Source organism: Fibroporia radiculosa, assembly GCF_000313525.1.
Source record: "Fibroporia radiculosa TFFH 294 genomic supercontigs, scaffold64544, whole genome shotgun sequence".
In the NCBI taxonomy this organism is placed as follows: domain Eukaryota; kingdom Fungi; phylum Basidiomycota; class Agaricomycetes; order Polyporales; family Fibroporiaceae; genus Fibroporia; species Fibroporia radiculosa.
In genome coordinates, this window is record NW_012133517.1 from 47,184 (window position 1) to 58,117 (window position 10,934).

The 10,934-nt window shown below is 50.6% G+C and overlaps 3 protein-coding genes across 3 annotated transcripts; 1 reads left to right on the plus strand and 2 right to left on the minus strand.

Annotated features, from left to right (window-relative positions):
- Nucleotides 1–818: 818 nt before the first annotated feature.
- Nucleotides 819–2,984, minus strand: FIBRA_08255 (uncharacterized protein; the record flags this gene model as incomplete). Its single annotated transcript, XM_012329905.1, has 6 exons — nt 819–1,922; nt 2,000–2,141; nt 2,192–2,248; nt 2,305–2,396; nt 2,655–2,826; nt 2,878–2,984. 6 exons carry the CDS (start codon nt 2,982–2,984, stop codon nt 819–821), a joined length of 1,674 nt encoding a protein of 557 aa, XP_012185295.1.
- A 1,458-nt stretch (nt 2,985–4,442) lies between these two features.
- On the plus strand, nt 4,443–6,909 carry FIBRA_08256 (uncharacterized protein; the record flags this gene model as incomplete). The annotated part of the gene is made up of 9 exons (XM_012329906.1): nt 4,443–5,169; nt 5,314–5,454; nt 5,510–5,638; nt 5,700–5,816; nt 5,888–6,003; nt 6,055–6,240; nt 6,296–6,483; nt 6,539–6,686; nt 6,745–6,909. The coding sequence occupies 9 exons, from the start codon at nt 4,443–4,445 to the stop codon at nt 6,907–6,909; spliced, it is 1,917 nt and encodes a 638-aa protein (XP_012185296.1).
- Nucleotides 6,910–7,368: 459 nt separating this feature from the next.
- On the minus strand, nt 7,369–10,358 carry FIBRA_08257 (uncharacterized protein; the record flags this gene model as incomplete). Its single annotated transcript, XM_012329907.1, has 11 exons — nt 7,369–7,767; nt 7,805–7,892; nt 7,952–8,229; nt 8,281–8,486; nt 8,547–8,643; nt 8,698–8,829; nt 8,885–9,029; nt 9,113–9,309; nt 9,369–9,562; nt 9,885–10,110; nt 10,161–10,358. 11 exons carry the CDS (start codon nt 10,356–10,358, stop codon nt 7,369–7,371), a joined length of 2,160 nt encoding a protein of 719 aa, XP_012185297.1.
- Between the last annotated feature and the right edge of the window lie 576 nt (nt 10,359–10,934).

A 10,934-nucleotide genomic window follows, 5' to 3' on the forward strand; every position in this document is an offset into this window, starting at 1 on the left:
ACTGAGCAATCCAAGACTCGAGTCGGTAACGGAAGGCCCTCGGGAAACACCGGAATGCGCCCCCGCGCGGCAGTCACCGGGCTCATACAGTGGCTATGAATTATGTATGTATGTGCTAAACATCCTATTAAAGCGCTGGTCTCTTCTAAGTCTTCGCGATGGGACACACAACTAAACTGCGGACAAGCCTTGTGGAGAAGCATGGATGGATACAAATGTTGAGAACAGTTTTAGAGCCCCGCCAGCGGAACGGCGGAGGATGCGGATGCTTTTGCGCAGAGTAGCATCGAGTATGAATTGACTCCCGCTCACTCTGAGCGCTACCGTCGACGAGACATCGAGTCCATTCTTTCGACCTTGTGATGATAAGATTGTTCCTGTAATCAGGGAGTTTCCGATGGTTGGGTATGGTTGCAAAGCCGGCGTTGGAACAATGTTACATCAAAGATGTCAGGTTGACCCGGGCCCATTATGAGAGGTCAAATAAATCTGGGCACAAAAAAGGAGCCTTTGAAATCCTTTGCAGTAAAGATATGCATATAGTCCGGCATCGTCGAGGACACTTCCATACGAGTGCACTGCAACCCACCGGCCAACAAAAACAGGGTAGAACGGGTGGGATGCTATCATTCCGAGGGGGGGCGAAACGAGGAATCCCGGCCGTCCACCTCGAACCTAATGATGCTTAGAAGACTGGGTGGGGGTATCATCATACCAAAATAGTAGAAAAATGAGTAGTGCGGTAAAATAAGAGCTTAACGAGAAAGTAAACACAACATTAACAATCCAGAGCTCACTAAATCAAAGCGTGACCAAAATCAATGCCACAGTCCATCGAGCATCCGCTCACCAACACCAATAACCATCCCGCCCATGAATTGGCTCATGCGTTTCCAGTCCCGTCCCAGGGAATTTCGCTGATGGTGTGCGTCACCTCGAAAGATCCCTGCAGGCCCACCGCTCTGCATCCCATATACAGCAGCTACAGTGACGCCGAGGACAAGGACGGCGCCTGCGACGACTGTCTTCCGCTGTAGCACCAGATGACGCGGTTTTCGCAATTTCCTCCGCGCTCGCTCGGCCTTCTCCTTGCGCTTCTTGTTTTTCGACGCAGACACGGACGCAAAGGACTCGTCGTCCGACGCAATCTCGTCCTCGGGCTCGATATGGGGCAGGACAATGAGTTCGGGCTTTGTCACCATTAATTCGGCCTCGTCGTCGTCGGGTAGCGCGCCAGAGTCCTCGGACCAAGTGAGCATAACACTCTGAGGGCCCATGATGCTTGAGAGCGAAATCGAAGGATGGGAAGGAGGGTATTGAGCGAACAGGCGGTCGGCGTTCATAAGCAGCGAGGTAAGGGATACGCGAGAGCGAGCGGGAGCAGTGTCAGAGGATGCGACAGAGGGAGAGGGAGAAGGAGAGGGGGGACGCGAATGAGACTGTGCAGAAAGCTCTTCGTTCGCATCAGAACCATCGAAGGAGTCCCCATTTGGTAGTTCTGATTGCGTGGATGAAGGTGGCACGGATGTTTCTGAACAGACCGTAGATATGTTCGTTGACTCGGTGATATGCGACAAGCCTGCCTCGCTGGTGAACTTGTCGATCGACTGTTCAGCAATTCCGAAACTTGGATCTGGTGGCGACTCGGATGTATCATCTAAAAGATGGTCAGCTTCATTCACTGATGGCGGATCTTCCTTTGCGTCACGGAGGACGGCCATCGAGGTCTTGTCTGCCGCATCTAGCTGAACTTCTGCTGTCACTGTGTCTTGCCTGCTCTGCTCATCAAGTTTCAAGTCCCCCGAGAAGATATTCTCCTCCTCCTCATATAGCTCTGGAAGACTACTCAGTATAGAGTGGATTGAGCCATCTTCACCTTCTTTTTCCATCTGACACACTTCATCTCGTCGCGACAATGTTACCTACGATTGAGCAGTTTTAGTGCAGATTACTGGTCAGCGAGTCATCGCTCCTGAGAAGAATGGAGCTCTGAACCTACCGCAGCGACTAGGTACACGATAGCAATGGGGTGCCTGCATAGCAGATAGTCGAAAATGTGCTGGATTAATGGTAAGGTCGGTACGTCATGTGAGAACAGTGTCAGAATATTGGAGAGGGCAAAATACGGCAGAGGTGCTGTTCTGTAGATCATGTTATGTGGGTTGCTAGTGGATCCACACGTAATACAAACCTTTCCAATATAGAAGCAAATTCTGAATCTACTTCGTGAAGTAGCCGTTTAAGCACCCTAAGATGCAGCAGTGAGTGCTTGAGCAACTTGACGACTATTACCTGTCGACCTACCGCAGGAGACCTACAACTGGCTCTAGACTGAGACCCATAGAGTCGCGCACTCTATGCAGGCTGATCTTTTCAGCACACGAAGTCTGTAGCTCCTTTGGAAGCGTTAGAAAAAAGACGGATATGATATCATGGTATCCCTTTAATTAAATGGGTACTCGGTCCACACGCGTGAGGATATGACAAGGCTCACCTGAAAGTAGTGCAAACGCCGACGCTTTCGAAAAACGCGCACAATCAAATCGTGTAGTTCTACCTGAAGTTTTTCGCGAGTCTGTACATGCTCTGTTCGGGCCGTAAATTCTGGCCAGTGAGTTGGGGACGGAGAGCGACTGGGGGCAGTAGTCACCTACTGGGTATAAGACGAAGCTACGGTCAGTGTCCAGACCAATCTGACGTTCGTCGCGATGCTCTTGTACTTCTTCATCGTCGCCTCCAGAATTCTCTTTTTCGATAAAGGTACTTGTGAGCGATATATGTGACCTCGACTCTTGCACAGCAGATGAGACGTTGAGCAGCGCGGGCCTTGTCAATTATGAGAGAGAAACGCCTCAACATATGGACAAAGACACACACCAAAGCTTCATTCTTTCCTCTTTGAACCCCCCAGGCTCAAGACTCTTGCAACGGAGTGCCTCCCACTCGATAGCCTCCGTCGCCGTTTGCCTTTCTTTCTCGCTCATACCGTTCGTTGTCTTGGAGTATGTCGTATAGCTTTCAGTCGAGAAAACAAGCGAAGTAAATTAGATATAGATTAGGTCAGCTCTGCGGAGCTTGACTTGACAAGGGTGAGGTGGTGGTCCACTGGAGACCGGTGTGGAGGACATGCTTCCACAAGCGCCCGATCGTTCTCCTGCAAAATAGACGCGCGCTGCTTGTCTCGTTCCCATATGCATGCGGCCCCGTGTCGAAAGCACGGTCTACGCTGAGTCTATATTTTGTCTCGTTGCCGGTAGCCCTTATAGTGCCTTCGAATGTACCCTCTACACCCAAGCAGGATTGACTGGCGATAATCCTTATTTGACTCGTTGGGTGTTGAGCTTTGGCCAACCATTTACCATCGCGATCTGTCCATGTGGCAACAAAATGACAAATGGGAAGTCTTTTAGTAAGTAACAACAAATTAAAATTATGCGATGTCTTCAACATCTGATGTTGTGGCAAAGATATCTTATGATTCTCGAATCGTTTGACCGGAGTGACCGTACTTTAGTAAGTGTGCATCCAGTCTACGATCATCTTTTGTAGCCTGATTATTGATAGCACGATTACAGGCCACTTTTGTTGTAATTTAGCGAAATCGGAAGAATAATTGACTAGTCCGCTAGCCTAATGGACTGCATCAATCACTGTTAGGGAACTGCAAAATCATAGACGCATTATGACAAATCCAACATGAAGATCGTTGTTCACGTCGCCATGATATATTTATTTCCTAATCATGCAGTTATAGAGGCTCCTGAGGTGCGTTTCGCCGATATGCGTGCTGATTTTTAACAGCAGGAATGCGAATGCAAAGTTTCTGCAAGACTGATCTGATGTTTAAGCAGGCCAGTCTTCGGAGGGTTTGGACGTGATCCCAGGAAGCGCAGACCATAAGCATGTGGTCTCTAGAGCTGAACCTTTGAACGTATACTGTCACAAGTTCAAGAAATGCAACTTATACTAACGATTTCTAAGCTCAAGTGGACTCGCACGAAGTGTCGCAAGATATACCTTCGGATATTACCTTGCCAGATGCATCCTCCCGACGTTTCGAAGGGTTTCCAAACATACACACTATAATTTAACACAATAACTTCCGCCTATATGCATCAGCTCGATATGATCGATCAAATTTCCATCTTTCAATCATGCACGTTAGCGGGCCACTTCAAACTTCGGATGCGAAAAGGGATTCCATATGTATACAGACGTACACGGCACACCTATCGCCTCGATGGCTATTTCAATTTTCCTCGATATGTGCGAAAGCCCATATGGCCTTCGATCGTCCATCGTCTTCTTCAGGTTTCACCTTCACCATGCGGCTGCCTCGGGAATCTTGTATCGTACTTTAGGAATCCCGGGGTATGATGGCGTCCGTTCTTATAACACACACGCAGCGAACCCATACTCGCGCCGATTAGCGTGTCTCAACGATGCTCGGAATCCGCGCCCTCGTTGTGTTGGCCGCTCTGCTCTGCGCTGTGGCTGCGCCTTCCTCGTCGTCCCCCTTCGTTGTACATGAGTCTCGCAGTCATGTTCCTCTGGGCTGGACTCCGCTCCGCCGCGCTGATGCAGACATGATCCTTCCCCTCCGAGTCGGTCTTGCGCAACCCAACCTCGAGAACCTCGAGGCGTATATTATGGACGTGTCGCACCCCCACTCGTCGAACTATGGCAAACACTGGAGTGCAGCCAAAGTCGCTGAGACGTTCCGTCCCACGGCCGAGACTGTCGACACCGTCCGCGCTTGGCTCACAGGCAGTGGCATCGAGGCGAACCGCGTCAAGCTCACCAGCAATGGAGGATGGTTGACGGCCGACGTATCTGTCGCGGAAGCGGAGCGCCTGCTCGGTACGGAGTACTTCGTGTATCAGTCCGCTAACGAGGATCAGCGCCACATTGCGTGCCACGAGAAGTACCACCTCCCTGAGCATGTGTCGAAACACGTCGAACTCGTCTCGCCGACGCTTCACTTTGATGCTAGGGTGGGGGAGGTCGATTCTCGACCGGTAGGGTTGGAGAGGCGAAATAACGAGGCGCGCAAGTCAAGTAAATATGCCGTTGGCCAGCCTGGATTCGGAACTAGCTTCCCAAAGACCACGGGAACCGTAGAGGCAGGTTCATCTTACGGCGTCAGTCTTACCATTGCACTGACTTGGGGTACGTCAGACTGTCTGGAATGAGCTTGAGAACTGCGACTCGCAGATTGTTCCCGACTGTCTCCGAGCGTTGTACAGCTTCGAATATGAGCCCATCGCAGTTGACAAGAACACCATCGCCATTGGCAAGTCTTATATCTCGCAGGTCCTAAGCAGCCCAAAGTTAACGCCTTATTAGTCGAATACACACCTCAGGCATACCTTCCAGCTGACCTTGACATGTTCTTCAAGAAGTTCTCTCCAAGTCAAGTCGGCGAAAGGCCTATCATGAACAGCATTGATGGCGGTGAGCATACACTGCTCTTGATTATGCCGAGTATGAGAAGCTCATTGGTGCCCAGGATATCTCCAAACCGAGTTCACCAACTTCAGTTACAACGGCGAGTCGGACCTTGACTTTCAATACTCCATGGCGCTGGTGGGCAGCAAGCAGCCTGTGAATCTCTATCAAGCCGGTGATATGGTTGAGGGTATGCGTTTACGGTATTGCCTACGACTGCACCGTATACATAATTTTCTTCTCGCGTCCAGGGGCTTCCTTCAACAACCTTCTCGACGCCCTCGATGCGAGTTATTGTACATTTGAAGGCGGAGACGATCCAACCTATGACTCGATTTATCCTGATCCTGAGGGTGGAGGGTACGAAGGTATGCGATATGAGTCGTTTGGAGATCATCATGCATTGTGACGTAGAGTTTCTCAACGCGTTGCCTTCCAGGCCCGGAGGATTGCGGAACCATCAAGCCTGCATACATTATGTCTACCTCATACGGTTACAACGAAGCCGATCTGACACCTGCATATGAGCAACGTCAGTGTGCCGAATATGCCAAGGTCCGAGTCATTTCTACATGTCTCCGCATATCGCTGATGACAGCTATGCAGCTCGGTCTCATGGGTACAACAGTCCTCTATTCATCCGGAGATGGCGGTGTAGCAGGAAACGAAGATCTCTGCCTCAACGCTGATGGAACTCAAACTGCAAACGGGACAATGTTCAACCCCTCGTTTCCTGGGACGTGTCCGTATATTACCAGCGTTGGTGCCACGCAGGTCAACCCAAATGCGACGGTGGGTGTCCTAGTGTGAAGCCGTCAGCAAATCTGCCTGATCTCTGGTCCTGCAGGTTTGGGAGCCTGAGAGCGCATGTGAGCAAGTGATCTACTCCGGCGGTGGCTTCTCCAATGTTTTCAAGATGCCATCTTACCAGAAGGCCGCTGTCGAAAGGTATTTGAGCGAGTATCCTCCTCCGTACTCCTCTGCGCAATATAACACTTCGGGCTCTCGTGGTTTCCCTGACATCGCGGCCAACGGGTGAGTGGTAGACCACTTTGTCCGCAACGTATTTCATTGAATGGTCGGTGTACAGCGCAAACTATGTGGTTGCCATGGATGGCGAGTTCGAGCTTGTGTACGGCACCTCGGCAGCATCTCCCGTGTCTGCGGCCATCCTTTCTGCGGTGAATGATGCCCGTTTGGCCATCGGGAAGGGCCCGATTGGTTTTATTAACCCTACTGTAAGCAGATTTCGTTGACTTCTTCATTTAACTTATTCTATTTGTTGTCTGTTCCCAGATATATACCGCCGAGTTCATGATGGCGTTTAACGATATCACAACCGGCTCGAATCCGGGATGTGGGACGGAAGGGTTCAACGCTCGACCTGGCTGGGACCCCGTTACTGGTCTCGGCACGCCAAACTTTGCGAAGCTCCTCCCACTATGGTTGGCATTGCCGTGAATGAGATGACTCCATTCGGATGGGTAGTCGCAGAGAATAGGTGCAACAGGTATTTCTGGATCTAGTAGAGGATACGTTGGATGATGCATTTATATAATTATACTCTCATGGTTGCATGTAGGGGTGTCAAATAGTCGGAGCAGATACAGCGTGAGCTGGAGCTATTGATGTTGCACGGCGGTGGCAGGTATCGAGAATTATGACCTCTCAAAAGCTGACTGCCCTGGCTTATGCATATGTATATGAATTGGTCTCATCCTTGTCACTCCGGAAACAAGACCAATATGGAACGTGTAGTAGGCACGCACATATAAGGCCAATTGCATATGAGAGCGGCCGTAAATGCATAGACGAAGATTAACACGACGTAAAACGTTCCATTGCACTAATTCAAGAAATATAACGATAGCGTACTCATTCAATCAATGCGATGAAGGCAGAATATATACAAAGTCTATTTCACGTACCCACGGCTATATCCTCACCAGAATGTGGTGACGACAAGGCCTCTTTCGCTCGCTCATCATCGATATCTATCGCTCCTCCATTCATCTCCGATGTTGGATGCACAAACTCGCCGATCCGCGGTGATGTCTTCTCGTCAAATGACATCACGAGACCCTTTTCATCCGGCTTCTCACTGCCATCCTCTCCATCATCATCGAGCGCCTCTTCCACAATAGCACCCTGCTCTCGCAAGACGGCCCAGCTCTGCTCTGCAATGGCTAAATTCTGCGCGGCGCTGACAGCCTTTACAATTTCGCCCTCGTGCTGTTCGTGTGATGTCCGACGCAGCGATCGCGCGACGAACGTCGAAATAATACGCAGTGGCCACTCTGGTGGAATCAGCGATATCACCTGTGTCCAATTCAGTATGTAAGCCGTCAATGCGTACAACAAGGAAGAGGATGCGCACATCAAGAACATCCAAACTCATCGCTTGCGCATTCAGGAAACGGGCCGTTCGCTCTGCCGTTGCCTCCCTATTGGAGCCAATTGATCAGCTTCTTAAAGGAACATACATACAGCGGATTGGACACACCCGCCACTCATGTACACCTCCAGCAATATCCGAATCAGACTCTTCTTGAGGTCACCATCGACCGTCGGAGGTCTGCTCATCGGCACAGCGCTCGGTTTAGATTTCATTGATGAGGGTACGAGTAACGACGCCCATTGCTGCAGGTCAAACCGCTCGCCGAGTGACTGGGCGAGCTTTGTAGGCACAATGTCGCCTCCGAGAGTGCAGTAAATCTCAGCGGACGTGTTGTCATGAAGTTCATGCACAAGAGACATCAGCGCAGAGCGATGTTCGCCGAGCTGGAGGACAAGTCATAAGAATTTACGCATGAGACACTTCAGAAATCAGACCTTGCCATCAACAATAGCCAACTCGAACTTGAGGACCTTCTCGTATTCAACCAGGCGCTTGCGGATTGCTTGTGAATCGTACAATGTAGAGCCCTCGAGGAATAAGATTGCCTTCAGCCGCGTGCGCGTCGCTCCGGAGTCTGGCGTCGTCGAGGCAAAGTACGACAAGAACGATGATTCTGCACGGCCAGAAGCATATGACGATGCTACGTTCTCATACAGCATTACCTTTCCATGCAATACGCTAGTAAAACAATACGACAAACCTTTCGCTCGCCAAAGCTTCGTTGTTGACTCGTCCGCCAGGCAAGATAGCAATTCATCTACACAGTTCGTGGCAAGTTGCATATGGAGACCAGGATCCTACAAATCCAGAGTTAACGTTCAGCCAAGCACGAAGTAAACCATGAACCATACGATACTACGCTTCTGCAGGACGAGGTGCTCCAAATATCTCGCACCAACAGTTGCGTCTGCTTCTTGAATCTGCTGCAGGAGCGCACGATCATCATCTGCTGTGCGCTTCCCCGAGCTTAGAGATGTCAGCAGCTAGTCAAACCGCAAGAATCAGCACAGCACCATTCTGACAAGCAGTCAGACAGACCTTGAGCGCACGATCAGGATCTCGCTTTGTGAGCCAAATGCCCCACCGCTGAACTAATGCCCGATCGCGCTTCTCGCCAAGTAGCGCGAACATGCTCGACAGCGGATCCTGTGCACCTGCATCCATCCACTCGCCATCAACCAGCCTGCGAAATAAACATGAAACAGTGATCGTTGCGGACTGTGTGAGCGATGAGACACCGCAGGTGAGTACACCCAGCATACGCACTTGGAATATGCCTCGAGCAGTTTCGTTTCTTCGCCACGCTGTCGGTAGAGCTTACATAGCACTCCGTATTGTCGAGCCTCGATGAGCATGGGTTCGAGCTCGGCCAGGACAATGTTATTCGGTTCGTCGATAATGCTTCGAAGGTCAGTTGGCTTCTCATGCTTAGTATACAGCTTCGCGAGAACGGTATCGACAGTCTGAAACAGTACACCTCAAGACACCTGTATTGGCACCATGACTCGAACATAAGACGTACCGCCCTAACCGCTGGCGCATTCCCCAGCGCGTCTGGCCGGTCGATCTTCGCCTTGGTGCGCCATTTGCGGAGAAATGCTTCAAGCATGTCACACGCAGTCATATTGAGGATACTCCTCAATTCGACTGTCGGGGGTGCGGTGCGCGTGTTGGGCGAAAGGTGCGGGGAATAATTCCTGACTAGATTGCCCGTAACTGTAATTAGTCCCGACAGAGGCGCAGCGCGGGGAGTAAGCCATGGGGAGTGGTTAAATGGGAGAAGAGAAAAGGGCAGTCACGGACTGCTTCAGAAATGTGATAAAGCGAGGTAAGGCAGCAGGGCGGGATTTGGCAAAGGGTGTACAGCCGGAAGCCCGCGAGTGTAAAAGGAGAGAAAAGCGGTGGAACGGAGATACGATGCCTCGATATAATATAAAGCGCATGAAGCAGCAACGCACCGACACATGGACCATCGGGAAAGACGAGCCAGCGGTCAAGGAATGTAGACCAGACGAAGCAAACAAGAACGAGCACTTACTAATTTCATCTATCGAGCCTTCGGTCGGCATATGCTCTGCAACGCCCGCAAAGACATCCACCTCGTCCTCCGCATTAAACAGCTCCCCACGAAACTCCGGATAGTACCCTATGAGGACACGGGGGTCCAGCTCTCCTGCAAAAAGGTGCCTGCCAGCATCGTCAAAGAGCGTCTCGGTCAAGCATTGGAATCCCAGTCGTTGGTACACGTAGTGTAGTTCCTCAAGCTGCAGGAGGTTATCAGCGAACGATTACAGGAAGATGGACAGAATTTCACCTCGTGATAATTCGCAGTGACCATTGTCTGCAGCTTCTTGCGCTGCTGGTCCGCAAGGTCTGCAGCATCTTCGACGCGGTGGCTCTCGAGCAGGGCCTCTGCCTGCGAGATAAGCGTGGACGGAATGAGGGCTTGGACAGAGGTAGACCCAAGGACGAGGACGTTGGCACGGCAGAAAGCAGGATTGCGGGTCGCCATTTGAGACCGAGTGATTGTTAAAATAATAGAGATACTGCCAGGACGTGAGTGGGATGCAATAAAATGATTAGGTGTTAACGATGCTCAAGATTAGTGCAGAGTACAGGCGATGTGAATGTTATGACAACAGCAGCAAGTTTTACGGAAAGACAGACAGAGAGCCCATGAGCTGCAGAGCAGATTCACTGCTTGTATTCAAGTTTGTGAAATACAATTAACACGCATCATCATGGGCGTCTACCTAAATGAAGAGGCGCCTACAATTCCGACTTTTTGCTTGACATAAGCGGGATGCCCGGCCTTCGAAGGGTTGTATTTCTCGACCCCTGTAAAGATCAATCGATACATTCACGTTACATACAGGTTACACTAGTTACTACGGTCTCATGTTATAGCTTGGTTGGACAAGTACTCTAGGTAGTAAATCTGGTATCTCGGCGCGTCCGAACATTGTGTGCGGTATCGCAGGGGAAGTTGAATCCCCTGTGTGCGCTTTTGTTGGGAATAAACAACGAAAAAAAGGCATTATGAGCTCGCGTGCAGAGCGGCAGCCTCTGCCGCAGACAGCGACTTTTC